This window comes from Pagrus pagrus (assembly GCF_965226575.1).
Source record: "Pagrus pagrus genome assembly, chromosome: 1".
Classification (NCBI taxonomy): domain Eukaryota; kingdom Metazoa; phylum Chordata; class Actinopteri; order Spariformes; family Sparidae; genus Pagrus; species Pagrus pagrus.
The window spans coordinates 5,590,862-5,609,035 of NC_140185.1; the positions used below are offsets into that span (position 1 = coordinate 5,590,862).

Below are 18,174 nucleotides of genomic sequence, written 5' to 3' on the forward strand. Positions count from 1 at the left end.
AAGACCGATGAAGAGAAATGAGAGACTAAGAGGGAGACTGACAATAGATGGAATAAATCGTGTGTAAACATTAGACAAGCATATCCAAGGTGAAAAGAGCTGAGCGATAGCATCGGGCTGAAGTTGGATACTGAGCTTGCCTTTTCTTCTCCTGGACAGGTGAGCCTCCAATGTAAGTTTACATAGCTGATAATCTGTGGTAGTAATTGGCTGTGTAGTTGAAATGACCGTGAATCTAATAAAGCAGGCGGTTTGTGGTCACAATTGATGAGTAATGTTGTAAGTTGATTAGCTTTAGGCTAACCGTAGCCAAAGGCTCACGACAGCTACAAGCAAGTCAGAGCCAAAGTCAACGTCAAATGTATTGTCAGTACCGTTATATATACACGACATACAGAGGACGTGTGTCGTGTAGATATGGATGTGACAGTTATTATTTATATTCAGGTTGCGGTGAATTGACGAGTAATGTTGTGAGTTGATTAGCTTTATGCTAACCGTAGCCAAAGGTTCACGACAGCTACAAGCAAATCAGAGCCAAAATCAACTTCAAATGTATTGTCAGAAGTGTTATATATACACGACATACAGAGGACGTGTGTCGTGTAGATATGGATGTGACAGTTATTATTTATTTCCAGGTTGCGGTGAAAAGAAAGAAGTGTCTGAATAAAGTGGTTGTCTCCGATAGTCCGTGCATGTGGGGGTAATTGTTTACTTTAGCGTTATAAGTTTTATTATTCTTAGCATTCACACCTCTTTCCCGTGATATATAAGTGTTGCTGTTGTCATTAGATTATGCTACATAAGTATCACGTCAGTATGACAAATATCGTAGCGTTATTAGTGCCAGACATGGCTACATGCTGGCATTCCGACATCCCAAAATTCCGACATCCCAAAAGTCAGACATACCGTCATTCCGACAATTCACCATTCCGACATACCACTATTCCGACATGCGAACGTCCCGGCATTCCAACAAAGTTTAACCATAATCCGCAACCCATAACCCTAACTCTAACCCTAACCCTTTTAAAAGATGTGTCGGAATGGCAAGACATTTAAAAAAGAAATAAATACCACCATTCCGACCTTAGGAGGCAAAAAATGTCGGAATGATGGGATGTTTCATTAAAGGTTTAAGTGTTGCCATTCCAACAATTAGGGCCTAATGTCGGAATGGCGTTATGTCGGAATGGCGGTTGCCTCCAGCCAGACATGTAGGCTTTGTCATGCTGAGACGTTAGCAAGAAGTAATTGTCATCGGTCTCTAAACGATGCAAAAGTAATGTTTGTTTGTTCATGCGTTCAATTTGTTCACGAGAGAAAGGTAAAGTACTTTCTTACCTGTAATTCGGCCACGGCAAGTGTATGACAGAAAAGCTCCTACGTGAATATTCCTAGCGCGCGTCCACAAGAGTGGAAAGTGAAAGTGTGTAGCCATGAGTTGAAACAGGGAGGGGAGGGGGGAGCGCAGTTGTTTCCATCCCAGTCTCATGGGGTTTTTCACATATTCTACAAACTCCAGCTTTAATTACTTTTTAAAACGGATTTCAGTCTGGTGATTTATTATTTTGTTAAAAGAGATCCAAGACAATTTAAAGAATGTACTCGCATAAGAGAAACATACATATCTTATTATTCATTATTATAAGTTAGGTTAAAGCTCTGGTCTACGATCTGAGAAAGGTTTGAAAAAAGCACCCCCCCACACACACCCCTCCCCTCTGTGCTCCTTAACTCCTCCCCTCCGAGCTCGTATCGCTCTCCCCTCGGAGCCCCGCGACACACCCCCTCCGGCTACAAGCAACAAGAGCAACAAGCCAGCAGAAACCAAATACAGCCCAGCTTTGAATGCGGAGTAATGATGTCGGATTCACAGGTAAAGTTATTACAATGCACATTGAAACTCATGTAAATCTTGTAAGTCATTACAATGTCCACAGCTAAGCTCCACAGCCAAGCTAGCGTAACGTCATTAGCATGCTACAGCTACGTTACCTTACAGCTACGTAATAAGTTACAACAGCTAAGTTAGCCACTTCTAAAAGTTATTGAGGGCCAAGAGACTAACAGATGCTGCCGTCAGCTTTCATCACAACCATCGCTTCCACATTGTGGCTGAAAAACAAACCTGTGTGAGTCTCGGAGCAGCTGTGTGTGTCCCAGCTGATGTCTGGTGCAGCTGGGACACACACAGCTGCGCCGACCGTGACACAAACGTGCCCGTAAACCGTAATCTCTTGTTTATGACAGATAAGACAAACAAATACACACATCGTAACGCCTATATGATAATCCATCATATTGATTTAGCAAAGGCTTCGTTGAAAACAAACGGACAGGACCGGGAGGAGGGTTAGCAAAACAGTTGAGTAGTGACCAGGCGAGAGGTTGTTATGGAGAAATAAATCCGGACGAATAAAATAAAAATCCGGAAACAAATCCGAAACCTTTCCGCTTCGCGTTGGGATTTCATTCATCCATCTTACTTGCATTACTTGCTGCTTCATTTAGCTGCCATGAGCAAATACATAGGCTAATTTGGTGTAAACATGATAGCAATGTTAGCTTGTTGTTAGCTTACAATGCTAGCATAGAGGCTAACGTCTCCGTCGAACAAGTAAACAAGTGTTGACAACACTGCAGACAGACACCGTCTAATAACACAGAAACAAACTAACAGCAGCTTTCACAGTCATCAGCAGCATCGGCATGAAACTTATCTGTGTCACAACATCCACAATAAAGACGAAGGTTACCTGCTCAACAGAAACGCCGCTGTATCAGCACCGGGTCCATATCTTCACGGACCTTTCGCCACCGTTCAAATGATGACCCGATGTTTATTCGGTTTGAGCCCTCTTTGTTTCACATCTCCGCTTTGTGTCTTTTCAGTGACAGACTTTCTTTCTTTTACTCTTTGTCGGTGGGGCGAGCAGAGGCAGCTGAACTGCTCAGGGCAAAACAAACCTCTCGTCCGCTTGTAGTTTCAAATGCGGAAGTGGGTCGGGACCAGACGTGAGGGAGCCATCCGGGCGCGAGGGAGCGAGGGAGCCATCCGGGCCGGATGGTTCCTATTGGTCAATTTCTTTTCAGTTTTACAGACACTAGAGAGAATGTTTTTTTTTGGTTCCTTTTACTCTTCACATTGTGTGGGTGGTACTGTTGGGTCATAAACACCATCTAAATGATGTTAATAATAATAACAAATCTTTCAAATCGTAGACCATAGCTTTAATTGATTAAAGAACTCAGGGTCCTTCGCTAAATAAATGAGGGATTAACTGGGCGACATCCGTTTCGATTTTGGAGCATTAAATGGGGTGTTTGATTTCTACAGAGAGCGAGAGAGGAAGACAGCTGAGGTGTGAGGAGACTTCTTCACAGATGATACAGATCTTCAGTATTGACCAAATGTAGCTATTGTGAATACTTCTCCCTGTTCTGTAGTGCAAAGGAGTAACTAATGAGTTAATGGGATAATTTTCTGATGCAAGTGTGAGGAGGCAGGGGGAGGGGCGATGTCAAGACCAAGGCAAAGTTTTGGTTTTGGGTTTGACATTTTGCACGTGTTTATGTATGCACATGCATACATGTGAGCATCTACATGCTCCTTTCAGAAGCTTTTTCACCTTGACAAGTCAACAATTCTTGGTTGGACACCAAATGATGTCCATCAGCAGCATTCAAAATAACAAAGTTGGCTTTCAAAGACCCAGTTCACGATTTCATTGGAAAATCCAGACACTTCTTCAAAAAGAGGAATGGTCTCATACCTGTGTCACTGCTGATGGCCTGCTGTCGATGCCTCTTAAAGTGGAAGCGTTTGATGGCCACTGGTTGTTCACAATATCGGGCTCGGTAGATGATGGTCCCACTGCCACCCTGGCCGAGGATGTTACTGTCTTCCTCAGAGTACTCAAGCTTGTCCCTGTCCAAAAAGAGCCTAATACACACACACACACACACACACACACACACACACACACACACATAGAGTATTTTCAAGCTCAGGCAAAGAAAACAAGACATTTCGGTTTTACAACAGATTTGTTGGATGCAGTGACAGTACTCTCCATCTCAGTAGTCATGTCCAAAGGCTTAACAAGTCCCTGGCCTATCTGTATACTGGACACAGTGATCCAGTATAGAAATTGGTAATCCCCTCAACTGACTTTGGGTAAAAAAGCAGTGAGTGTAATTAATTTCCAGAGCCTCTGCTCAGCTGCTCAGAGCTGGGCCGCTCTGGAAGAGAGAGTCGGGTGCAGAGCCAGACCTTCTGGAGGAATGAACAACCTCAGTTACAAGATCATGCTCCATCCAGGGACGTTTACCAATGGGGAGAGAGCTCAGAGGTAGTTGTTTAACTTTTGGGATTACAAAGTGGATTTATCTCCACTCCTGTTTATCAACCTGACTGCAGCAGCAATCCACTGTTGTTGGGTGTTAATGTAGTGTAATGTTGAGGTCTGACTGGAGCTGGAGGGGAAACATACTTTACTTCATGAATGTAACATTACAGAAGAACAAAGAAGATAACTGGAGTGTCTTGGTTAGAATATAGATAGAATATTTTTGGAAACATTTGAGATAATGTAAGTACACAACACAACAAAATATAAATAAATATATATTGTGCTGTATTAACAAAATAAATAACAAAGTCATTCTTTAGAGATTTGAACACAGAAATGTTACATAATATATCTTGAAACTGGATCAACTGTTGTTTTTTTTTTTTACATCCAACAGCAACCAAGTTCATTCAGGTCTCCCCCCAAAGAACCATTCAGAATCTGCTGCTCGCTGAACAAGATGAAGAAAAATGAACATATCACCAGACCTCAGGTCTCTGAACTGGTTTCCATTGTGTCATAGAATAGAGTTTGCAGTATACTGCCATGTCTATAATCCTGTCAATGGTGTCTGTGTCTGTGCACAAAAAAAATCAAGATGGCGGCTTCAATGAGCTCACGCCCTCCAGTCTGAATGGTGACATACTTTAAAGGTCCAACATCTGGATGTAAATCTGCGGGAACAATACTGCTACAGTTTGAGCTCACATTTGCTTTTAATTAATATATCTTTTTGATTAGTTAAATCTTCCAAGGACTAGGGTAGTGATGTCCCAAACAGATCTTCAGTCCTGCTTCAAAGCTGATCAAACTATATTTTAATCACACTCATCTCACATGTCTAACTGTGTGTATTCAGCTCAAACACTTCAATATATGATTAACTTACATAGTTCATTCTACTTTTTCAGAACTGACTTAAGTGTGTCTGTACCAATAAGTATGGAGTATTGAGTAGGGCTAGGTGATGGCCTTGAAATAATATTGTGATATATTTAGGCTATATATGTGATATGTGATATATGATATATACTGTATCTTGAGATATTTAAAATCTGCTCAAAAGCTCCTCATAAATGCTTGGGCTTAATGACATAATCAAATATTACCATATTTACCTATCCCCATATACCTTGAGATATTGAAACAATATTGTAGGTATGACGACTGGTACTTAAACAAAATATTACAGTTTTTGCCGAATGCTTTGACACATGTTGCAGACTTTGGCTCACTGTGTCATAACTTAACACACAGGCCGAGTAAGACACAGCACATGAAGATAAACTCCTAACTTATACGGCAAAATGAAACTCTTGAAACAAAACCTAACAATCCCATTTCAAAACTGTTTTTAGCATCAAAATGGTGGCGGCTTACTTGCACATAGTCATGTCCCCCCCCAATAAAGATACCCTAAATTATTCAACAAATGTATTTTCAGACTTCACATTCTTCACATTTTAGATTCACATCTAAAAAGAAATGCAGGACTTTTTGAATGATATGGCGAGCCTCTACGAAGTTGTGATTTATGGTGGCATGGTATGAGTTGCATACGGGCAAAAAAAAAAAATCACTTTTGTGTCCCCCCCTAATCCTGACATCAGATCTGCACCCCTGCATCAGATATTTGTCTCCTTCTGTTGCCTGCTCCCCTTCTTCGTCCTCTTCCTCATCCTGCTACTGCTCTTACTCTCCCTCTTCCTCTTTCTGCCTCCATGCTGAGGGAGCTGAGTTCACATCAGGTGTATTTGTAGTGCTATGGCTTAGACTGATTGGTCTACAATGAGATTTTAAATGTTTTCAATGTTTTCATGTCCAATTTTAGTTGTGTTTTGTATTTTAAATAGATGTGTTTTCCCAATGATTGCCTGAGATTTCCTTTTTGAACAATGTGTCTTATGTAAAAAACAGTCTGTAGTGTTTTGCAATAAGTGTGCTGGAGAATTTCAAACACAGTGCAAAGCATATGTTTGCAGGGTTGGTGCTTTTGTTTAGGGCATGGTCACCACAGTTAGAGGTTGTGATGCTTTGGGCATAGCAACCACTTTTAGTGTTTAAGCATTAGGCAAAAACTGTAACACAGTAAGATTTTTTATAAATAATCATCAGTAATTTCGATATAATGACTGAGTGGGTAAGGGCAAATATTAGAACAAGTAGAACAGCTTGGTAAATTCAGAAAATTACATCAGTGTACTCCAGCCTTTAAAATCAGGAAAAGACAACACTAATGCCATATCATGATAAAACAATATCCAAAATCAGGTTTGGGTACAAGGTAGGGCAGGTTTGCTTAATAGTAATCAATAATTACTAATAGTAATTATTAAAATTAATAATAAAAATTATTAATATAAATCAAATAACGGAGCACCACCCTGGAATAAGGGAACAAAAACCAGACCAGAATATAGTCTCAAAGAAGAGTTCACTTTAACTGGAAATGTTGAAAAACACCCTCTCACAATCTCACAATGTAAAAGCATATCTGGATCCACACCAACGTTAATAGGGTCTATTCTGGGCTGAGACTCATCCTCCATCCAAGCCTGGTAGAATTCCGTTCAGTGCAAACCTACAGAGGCAAAATTATAACCTATTGGGTGGAGGTAATAAAAGACCAGTCTAACTCAATGTGTGCACACTTCTTACATTCTTTAAGAGCTCAAGAAGAAAACATTTTCCATTGTACTAATGTTTGGAGGGGCTGTTTAACTGTTGCAGCAAAGGTTTCCATGAGTCTGTGCTATTTTACTGAGACAGAGATATGCTTGCGTAACTGTCCGCCCACCCACACCTGCTATGAAGCATTTCCTCCTTTTTATAAATGAAACCACTGCATCTCAATCTATTATGTGTCAGATTTCTGCATTTCAATACAACCCAAATGTTCAAACCCAGAGAAATCCATGTGCTTCATTTGTTTATCTGTTGGGTTCATGTGTATTCACCCCAAATAGCCAGATGGCCGTATACATTAGTCTTAAGCTAGTTAGCAACAGCACGCACGAGGATTTGTGTGTCTGTGAATTCAGGTCAACCTCTCACTCATCTCAGCACTCACCACAGACTCCAGTTCTCTCCCTTCTTTCCCCCTCTCTTTTTAATGTTACAGTCATGGAGTTAAGTACATTTTTGGTCTAAAGTGCAAGACGCTAGTGCATTTTTTTGTGTCCAAGTCCATTCTGTTAGTTAAACGGCAGATGCGCAAAGGGGTTGTGTTTAGACTCTGAATTACTCATGGCTACGTTTTGGGCGGAACATAAATAAAACCAGTGAGTGTCATCTTTTATTCCCTTCATGAGCCAGTTGCACTGGGACCTGGAGCATTACTATTAAACAGTTGCACTCGTCTTTGCTGAGGGAAAAGGGATTTGGTCCTCGGCTGCTGGACCCTCTGCCCCGCCATTTCACAGTCATCTGTCCCATCAACAACTATGTTAGACTGCATGAAAAAAACATGATCATTAATTATTAGGTGGGATGAGAGAAGTGAAATATGTCCTTAATGAGGAAAATATAAATGACACTACCTGCAGCGATCCTCCAGCAACAGAACAACGGCTCTTGGTTTTGTTGATTAAATGCGCCATTATATTTGCTGCAGTACAAACTTATACTGCGTGCATGGAAATGTTTTATAAATAACTGAAAGCAGCCTCTCAAATACAATCAGAGCATGTGCACGGTGTGAACCCGCCTGTGTAGGAGCATCTTTTGAATAATGCGTCCTTTGATACAGCAGGAAACAGACTGCACCTTTAGCTTTAGAACAGCTTTTTGTTGGTCTATATCACTTTCTGCTGCCTCCAAACAGCAATCCACCATCAGTGCACCTGACCACACCTCTCTTTAAGACTAACACGCCCAGGGGAGCACAGGTGGGTGCAGGTACATTTGCTCTTTACACAACATGGGCGTTGGGCATGAAAATGACAACCATGTCGGTCTGGACCGAGCAAGGACACTATGTGCCGAGCATAAAATACTGTAGAGCCCTAGGTGTTAATCCCTCCAGAAGGTCTGGCTCTACACCCCACTCTCTCCTCCGGAGCTGGCCTGAGCAGTGGCTGTGCACACCGCTCCACTTGGCTCTCCCCACACAACATAATTTGATATACAAATATAATTTTCATGCAATCTTAAATTTTCAGTGTCTAACATTCACTCCTTAAGACAGGCTAACAACAGTAAGACTAGATGAGCCAGGTGCTGACCCTACACCTTGTCTACACCAGCAGTGTTGTAAAAGCAGCTTCAGTTCTCAGTCAGCGTCACTGGATGTATTCCACCACAAGAGTTGTAATAAGACTACACAACCTGAGGCCCAAAAATACACTCACATACTTAAAGAAGAAATAGAAAGGTCAAAGGTTGTGTATACAGATGGAACAGATGGAAACATGACCAGGACTTGTAGAATTAAGTAGTACAAAAACAAAATACCAACGCTTCCACAAGTTTCAGTCTGTAAAATGAAAAGATCCATTAAATGGTGAGAGGTTACCGTGCAGGGAAGTCAGTCATGAAGAGTTCTGGGACAAGCTCTTGGAGGTTGACTGGTTGGTCAGTATGCTGAGGACAGATGATATACTCCTTCTCCACTGCAGCCAGCACACAGTCCTCCATATTAAAGTAATGAACTCCTGCAGCCCCTCCTCCTCCTCCTCCTTCATCATCTTCTCCACTTCCTCCTCTCTCTTCCAACTGGCTGGGCTGGCTGGCTGGTGACTTGGTCTGCTTCTTTTGGCCCGGTGAGGCACAGAGGGGACAGGGGGCATACTGCTCTATGAGCAGGCTCCCATCACTCTCACTGGCTGTCAAAGCTACAACAGAGATAAAAGATATACAGTGTGTATATACACCGATCAGCCACAACATTAAAACCACTGACAGGTGACGTGAATAACATTGATCATCTCATCACAATGCGATGTTCTGCTGGGAAACCTTGGGTGCTGGCATTCATGCGAATGCCACTTGACACGCACCACCCATCCAAACACTGTTGTGGACCAAGTACACCCCCTCATCACAACAACACTACCCGATGGCAGTGGCCCCCCAGCAGGACAATGTGCCCTGACACACCGCAAACACTGCTCAGGAACAGTTCGAGGAACACAATAAAGGGCCCAAGGTGTTGACCGGGCCTCCAAATTCCCCAGATCCCAATCTGATCGAACATCTGTAGGATGTGCTGGAGCAGGTCTGATCCATGGAGGCCCCACCCCCCAACATACAGGACCCAGAGGATCCACTATAAAACGCCCTGGTGCCAGACACCACAGGACACCCTCAGTCCATGTCTTGACAGGTCAGAGCTGTTTTGGCTTTGAAGGGGAACCTTCACAATATTAGGCAGGTGATCATAATGTTATGCCTGATCAGTGTATATACACACTGTGTGTGTGTGTACATATATATAAACATATATATATATATATATATATATATATATACACATACATACATATATGTACAGCGTAAACAATATACATATGTAACTAGGGTTCTATGAATCTTGGATGGTGTTCAGAGGAGAGCAACCAGTTGTGTTGTTCAGATAGCAGACTGAAGATAGTTTGTTCATCAGCAGTTGGACACAGCTGAAGTTAGATTAAATGATGTTCAGATGACTCACATTTTAACATCGGTAGCTTCATGTTGATTACATTAATGACTCAAAGAGTTATGTTACTTTAACAAGTGGACAAAGACATGACTACATCTGGATGCTAACTTTGCTCTTTGTCTGCTTCATGTGTCAAGATTTGGCCAACAAGTTTATAAAGAGATGTTTTCAACTTGTTGCCTGGCCACAAGCAGCAAAAACAATCAACTATGCAACTTTAACATTATAGAACCCCTAAACATGTTAAGTATTTGGTATGAACAATTAAGTATATCATAAATTATATAACAGTTTTTTAACAACATCTGTATTGTCCATAAGTGTAACTAAGAGTGGGTTAATTATTGATCAGCTTTTATTCAAACGCAGTGAAGTAATGTGGTTTTGGGCCGGCTCATTCGAGGATCATAATTATCCAAAATGAGCAAAATATATCAAAATAATGACTACTGCCTTATTATACTGGTTACTCTAGCATGGAAACATTTTTGAATTTTATTATTTGTGCATAGTCTAATGGTGTTATAGACAGTCTCTTTCAAACGTTTTAACACTGGTGTCAATATGTTATATAGCAAATACCAACTTAAGACTTCTTGATAACTTTGCTTTGCTTTTTTTGACAAACCTTTTTTCTCCTGTAATAATTGAGTTGAATTGAGTCAGTGTTCAATGTTATCTAAAGACAAAGAGCTTTACTAAGAGCAGTGCACTAACCAGGGAACCACTGCTCAATCAGAGAAGTGACGTGATCTGTGATAAAGGCCATGGCAGAGAAATCTCTCATCTCTGATTGGCAGATGATCTTGATGCCTCCGCTCTTCTTCCTCTTCCAGTTGACATCTGATGACTCCACGCTGCCGAGACACAAACACATGTCACCACCTGATTTCACTGGAAGTTTCATCCACTTTTCAACACCTCACCTATCAGCCTGTACACGGCAGCTGATGTGGGGCAGTACTTTTTCATTTTGTCTTCCCGTTGATTAATTGCAATTATTTTAGATTTATTTGATTTTAGAGATGTTTAATCCTTAATGTGTTACAGGATTTTCTGTTTTCATACATTATGTGTCATGGTAAATCAAAGCACTGAGACTGCTGTGATATATAAAGGTAAACTATATTAAATATCCCCTGACTTAAGACATTGAGACACGCAGTAATATGTTCGGTGCATATTTTGAACAAAGATTATTTGTTCTGATTGTTTAAAACCTTCTAAAAAAGACAACATTTTTCAGAAATCCCCTGTAATGTCCCAGTTGAACTTGTGAACTTGTGAACATCCCCACTTTCAGTGCAATCCAGTATATCTCTTTGAAGCTGACTGAATACTTCCTCCATCCTACTGTTTGCCTCCACAGGCTTTTCACTCAAGTCTGCTGATCCCGATTCAGAACTGGCTCTAAATCTAACTGAAGCTCCATTCCATTCCATTTCTCACACTCTTTATTTCCTCACTTAAGCATTTGTATTATTTCATTATTGGCCTTCTGGCCCCAGCTCTGACCTGAGGTAACCTCCATCAAAAGTGACCAGCAGCCCCTCCTTCCAGTAGATGGTCTTGCTGCGTCGGACTCTGAAGGTGCTGCAGCGGTTCCTCTGCTGGGTTCCAGCAAAGCTGTAGATCACAGAGTTCCTGCTGCGCTGGTTCCTGGTGTTTTTTTTGGGCTCAAATGACTGCACAAACACAACATTTCAGGCCATGAATGTAAAAAGCTGTAAGAATATGAGCGCAACAGGTGAATGCTGACAATCTGCTGATTTCACTACCTGTAAGTCCATAACTGTTAGACTGATGAGCATCCTGGCGATGAAGCGCTCCCAAAACCCAGCAGGAACAAAGCTCATCTTTATAAGGCGCTGCAAGGTGTTGTTGGTCTGCTGGCGGAAGCCGTGGATGTCCATGGCTGGCTTGTGGGGAAGGAGGTGGGGCAGCAGATAGCTACAACAACAGGAAATGATCAAATGAAGAACACATTTTAAACTAGAAAATGAAGAAACTGCAGGTATGATGGCTGCTTGGTGCTACTGCCAGGATGTTTTTGTTGTTGCTTTCATATTTGCGACGCTGCTCAGCCAGCCAGCTCTGGAGACCAGAGTCAGGTGCAGAGCGGAAGTCACATTGCGGTGGCCAATTACATAAGCTGGCAATCACTCACAGCATGAATGACTACAACCATAGTGGATTGTAAACGTTATCTGTCATGAGTATTCACTCAGTTTGGCTTTGTGCACCAGTCAAAACACCTGAGTGGATGCCGAAGATCACTGTAGGACCGGCATGTTTAACCTACGGTGGCAGAGGCATGACCAGAGCCAGGTAAGTGGCTAGGCATGCCATTTAGCATGGCTAAATGCTACAGAGGTAACACAACGGACATTTCTCTGTTTAGCGCTGTGCTTCACTTGTGATCACTCAGTTTGGTCTTGTTCCCCCATTTAAAACACATAGTAATGATCTGCCTCGCATCCAGGTTGTTTACCGTTATTTTTAATCAGTAAGGACAAACAATCACTAGTAGGACCAGCATGCTAGTAGCATAACGACATAGCAGTTTGGCCTTTCGGTTAACTGATCAGCATGGGTTCCCAACACATCACATACACGGACCATGGAGTGACGCTCCCACACTGCCGCACCAACTTGATTTGGTCTGAATGTACCCTTAGTTGTCAGGAGTGTATGTGCTGTAATGTTGACTGCTGACTGGAGCTGGAGGGCCAATGTACTTTAACCCTCTCCTCTCTGTAACATTGGTCATGGGTTAAAGAGGAGAGAGGACAAATCAAAACACACACAGTTTTGGTGCATGCCGTTGCACGCTAGCTTATGGCTAATGTACAGTAAAGTTATCTGGCTGTTACCGAGCTACGCGAATAAACACAAATGATCCTGTGGTCTAACTCGCTTCATTGGTGGTGAACACGCCATTAAAGTCGCCTGTCACTGTCATACTGTAGTGACAGGCGACCAAATAAAATGCAGAGATACCTGAGTGAACTTCTCTGGTTTGAACTTTGTTGGAATCACTTGGAATAATGTACTGAATAACAACTCAACAAAGTATATTACAAAGGGCTATTTTTAGACATTTTCATGTAGAAATCTTACATATTACGTCTTTAAGTGGCAGCTTAAGTTTGGTTACCTGTTTATACAGAGCTAATTGTTAGGTACTGTATGTAGCATAATAAAACACAATTAAATAGCAAAACTCAACCGAAAATCAGTATTTGTATCAATTTAGTCTCAACTAGTATATAGACAATATTTACCTGTTGTTGGCCACAGGGAGTGCAATCTCAAACTTGGCAAGAAACTGGAAATACTGTTCCTCTGTATGCTGGGTGAACCCTGTTCCCACCAATAGCATCTGTACAACAGACATCATCATTGACATCACCACTGGAAGTCAGTACCACAATTAACACAAGTCAGAGAGCCCTTCTTTTTTTCCTGAAATGTCAGCTTACCCTGAAGTCCTCCACTCGGATCACTCCATTCCTGGCCACAGAGTGAGACGACTTGAGGTGCATGATCCTTTCCAGACACTCTGACAGCCACACAGGACACAGGAAATAGAGAGTACACAGGCCGTGGCTGGTGTCAGGGAAGTGCAGCAGGTTCCCAGTCTCTATCAGGAAGCTGATGGCTAGAGGTGGTTGAAAAAACACAGGAAAGTCATAAAATATTCATAAATGTGAAGTGAAAGTTATTTCGAAAGATGTCTTGTAAAAATGGTGTGTGGTCTTGTCTGGCTCACTCACATTACCCAACTAGTTTTCTTTTTAGAGAGGGAGGGTGTGAGTACTTTTTGAGAGCTGTGTGCAGTCACAGAGGCTGAGTAAGCTGCTGGATGGTCAGTAAATCCCTCCAAGTTGTAGGGCTGCTGTCTAATCACAATGTCTCAGTTTCTGTTTCTACATGTGTTAAATACAAAAGTTGAGACATGAGGTTGAGGAAGATTTGGAGTTGTTCAAAGCACCTTTGACTGAGATGACCCTTGAGTAACAAAAATACCGTAATCACCCCCATGGTGATTATGTGCCTGGGTGTAGTGCCTCCTCTCCGGTGTATGTTTCCAGGTTTTGGTTCCTGATTCTTTGCGTTATTTCTGGTTGATACTTCCACAATCAGCGACAAGCTCTCTCAAAAAAAATGTTGTGCTATTTTGTACAAGGACATGTATTTTGACAAGTCAAACTAATTATTGTCACATTAAATGTGTTGGCTGAATAAGTCTCAGTACCTGTCTGCAGGTCCTCATAGTCTCTGATGTCACTTCCAGGGTTCTGTTCAACAATGCAGTCCAGCTGGGTATCAGTTAGGTACTGGACCTCTCCCTCACCAGCTCGCCTCTGTTTCTCTGCTATCACTGCTTCCTGAAGTGTCAGGTAGCTCCTGGGGATCTGATGGAGGAGACAAAGGTCAACATCAGGAAGATTTTAAGTGCTTGATCATTTTGACAGGTTTATGATCTAATCTAATCTGGAGCCTTTTAATAAAATAGTAGCTAAACTAAATTAAAACTAACCTCAGAAACTATTGTAAAAGTTTCTTCAGTAGATTTGTGTTTGCCACAACAATAAGCCATCACCTGTTGTGATTGTGCCGTTTTTTGGTATTTACTGTTGTGTGACTTTGATATTTGGACTGATGCTAAAGCATGTACAGGTGAAGAGGGAGATTTCAACTGCTATTATTTCACACTGACAAGCTCTATTAAAAAGTACAATGATGCAATAAACCTGATTCCACACCACTGAATCAGATATAACACACTAAGATATAACAGGGATGTATGCAAGTACTACTGCAGGTTTTCACTAGTTTCTCTCCTCTGGTCCAAACAGTGACACAGTGCAGAGCATCACTCACCAGTCTGCCCAGCAGCTTACTGCCAAACGCTGAGCTGTTGCTGTCTTTCATGGAGAGAGCCACCTGGTAGATGAGCTTCTTCAGCCCATCCACACCCTCCAGAGTCTTACAGGACACTTCACTGAGCACCAAGACACACACACACATACATGAGCACAGACTGATTTTCTGTCATACTAGTGATACAACCACAACTGGCATGAAGCATACACAAACAGTGCAGCCTGTACTTATCAGTACAGATAAACAAACAATGAATGCAAAATGTGAGCTTACTGCAGGTGTTTCCAGGTGATGTCAGGGAAGCCGGTGGCTCGAGCCCCTGATGGGGATCGGCAAAGAGCCAGAACATAAGCTCTGAGTGTAGCCAGTCTCTCAGTGCGAAACCGGGTATCGATGAGATCCAAATGCGTTCCCACCACCACCACTGCTGAGTTGGGTGCCCGTGCCTAAAAGCCACAACGCACAAGAGCTGAACTGCTTATTGAATGTGCATTCAAGAAAACATGGAATATAAGCTAACATACTGGTTGAATCAGGGTGCTCCACACTGCTTTAGAGGGTTAGATTTAATTTGTATATCAAACAGCCATCTCTGCATATAACATAACAAGCAAAACACATTAGCCCGATGAACAACAAACAACAAACAACAAAACACAAAACGACAACAGTTCTTAACTCAATGTCCAAACTCTGGCTTTTGTTGTTGGCAAAAAAACATGTTATAACCTACATATTTAAGTGGTTACATGTGTCAATCAATGCCTTAGTGTGTTAAGCATCAGTGCTTGTATTGAATGTTATATTCAGGACTGATAAATACAGGCCCTTATCAGCAGCCTGCAGGTAAGGTAGGTCCAGAGTAAAAACTCTCCACAAGACAAAGCTACAACAGAGGAAAATATTGCTCTAGTGAGCCCGTAAAACAAATAATTATTGAAACTAACCACACAAATCAGTGGGAAGCAAAGAAAGGCATTGTTATATGTTACAGTTAGTAAATAGGCTTCAGTGAACCATTTGAGTGAAAGCCGTTTCAACATCTGTGATGTCATCATACTTCTAATAAATGACACCTGTCTGTATGTGGTTGGTTTATGTGGTGTAACAACCAAATGACTTCACTTGAAATAAGACCACTCTCCTCCCACCAGCTCTTTCTTCACCGACACATTCTCACAGTCACACCTTTCACTTTCTGACACACTGAAGAACAGCTGGATCGTGTGTGTGTGTGTGTGTGTGTGTGTGTGTGTGTGTGTGTGTGTGTGTATGTGAGAGCTAAGTTGTACCTCTATGTTGAGCAGCCATGTCTGCAGGTTGGCCACAGCTTCCTCTCCCAGAGCCAGGTTCCAGATCAGCATGTACAGAGCTTTATCAGTGAAGAAACACTGGTTCACTGTGGACATGCTGGCTTGACCACCGATGTCCCACACGTTGAACACCACTGAGTTCTTCTGTGGGTAACAAGACGATAACTAAGTTAACTCTAAACAAGGTGCTGATGAGTGAGCATGTGATGTGTCAGGAATAAAAAAATTTCTTCAGGAGGTATTCTGACAATATCAATATCAAAAAGTCATGAAAGATCCTCTCCCTGGTTTTGTCATAGTTTCTATGAGCAACAGATCCACAGACCCGACTGTGAACAGTTTAATGGGAACTACTTTTCCATGAAAAAGTAATCCCTGTGTGTCGACAGTGTGTCTGTGCATTATCTTCTCTATTTTTATTATATTTTCAGCCTTATTAATATTCATATTTCAAATATTATTAATATTATTATTATTATTATTATTATACACTCTCTCTTCCCCCTCCCTCTTTGTTGTGAATTGGCACTACACACATAAAGACTGACTGATGACTAGCTGGTTCTGAGAGGAGACACTGCTGTTACATTTTTTATTGTACATTTTTAATGCTACAATTGAAAGTCAGTTCAACTCCACTGTTTGTCTTCAGCCTGTCTCAAATGTGATATCATATCTGAAACCTGGATAAATGAAACCAGAACTATATGAAGGGAGTGACACGAGCAGAGGGAAAAGGTGAGTCTTAACAAATTCCATCAAAGCTCAATAAAAACTTGTAGAACAACCTGCTCCTGCTCCAGAGTCTCTATCAGAAACAGCAGCAGCTGTAAAGGAGAGCATGGCTGCACACTGGGCCAAAGTCCTGCCTGGAGCTCCACATCTTTAGTACCTCTATCAGAACATGTCGGTCATCACAGCTTCGTAGCCAGCTGTGATGACTGACATGTTTTGATAGAGATTGTACAAGTTGAATTTTATAGTTGTGATCCCAAAAACAAAAGTTTGTTATTTTAATTTGTATTTACTGTTTTTATTACCAGGATTATGTTTTTGACACAGTATCTACATTTAAGAGGTAACTGTACCAATTGATCAGGGTGTATTATCGAACAGCAGTTAATACAGTTAGAGGCATTAACAGTTAATTAATACAATAATAAGTATTAGGTAACTGTTAACTCTTCTTAATAATTATTTAGGGTAAAAATGTGCATCAAGGTACTAACTTATACAAGTACATTATATAAGGATGTTCATTAACATGTATGTTTTCTTTCTGGTCCAAAATTACCAAGAGAGCATTTTGCCAGAAGTCGGCTACAAGCCAAAACGCTGAAGGACGGAGGACGAGGGACAGACGTATGTCTCAGTCAAACATGCAAAGAACTCTTTGGTCTGTTGCAAACTTTGTGCGAGCAGCAAAAACTCTTTCAACCACAAAAATACAACATTTAATTTACTGGAGCATCTGATGTTGGTGTACACAGCAATGTGAAACTTGTTGACAAAACCACTGGAGCCGGACATGAGGCATCTGCTGCCAGTGAGGCAGCTCGCCCTGACTCAACAACAGTACAGATTATGTTTCTTATGTTTATGTTTCTTGTTTGTGAATTGTAAAAACGATCTGCAACAAAAACTAGATATTTTAAGTTGAATTAGCAATGCCCCATCAGCAAATTTCATGATCATTCAAAACATATGAACCATTTCATTGGGCTTTAAATGAGGTTGGCTTCCCAGCAACAGCTGACTCTTGTGTCCTCTCAGATGTGAGTCAGAAGACCCTTTCATGCACCCTGTTATGTATATACACCGATCAGCCACAACATTAAAACCACTGACAGGTGACGTGAATAACATTGATCATCTCATCACAATGCGATGTTCTGCTGGGAAACCTTGGGTGCTGGCATTCATGCGAATGCCACTCGACACGCACCACCCATCCAAACACTGTTGTGGA

At 41.5% G+C, this 18,174-nt stretch overlaps 1 protein-coding gene across 1 annotated transcript in view; it reads right to left on the bottom strand.

The window, feature by feature from the left end:
- The window catches only part of lrrk1 (leucine-rich repeat kinase 1), a 104,648-nt gene that overhangs the window by 32,610 nt on the left and 53,864 nt on the right, over window positions 1–18,174 (bottom strand). Inside the window, exons 16-26 of the mRNA XM_084354121.1 lie at window positions 16,185–16,349; window positions 15,166–15,338; window positions 14,890–15,010; window positions 14,261–14,420; window positions 13,485–13,663; window positions 13,287–13,384; window positions 11,781–11,952; window positions 11,518–11,687; window positions 10,720–10,859; window positions 8,875–9,193; window positions 3,783–3,952 (exon numbers count right to left, since the gene is read on the bottom strand). Of these exons, the coding sequence (XP_084210247.1) occupies window positions 3,783–3,952; window positions 8,875–9,193; window positions 10,720–10,859; window positions 11,518–11,687; window positions 11,781–11,952; window positions 13,287–13,384; window positions 13,485–13,663; window positions 14,261–14,420; window positions 14,890–15,010; window positions 15,166–15,338; window positions 16,185–16,349 (1,867 nt within the window). The remainder of the gene's footprint in view (window positions 1–3,782; window positions 3,953–8,874; window positions 9,194–10,719; window positions 10,860–11,517; window positions 11,688–11,780; window positions 11,953–13,286; window positions 13,385–13,484; window positions 13,664–14,260; window positions 14,421–14,889; window positions 15,011–15,165; window positions 15,339–16,184; window positions 16,350–18,174) is intronic.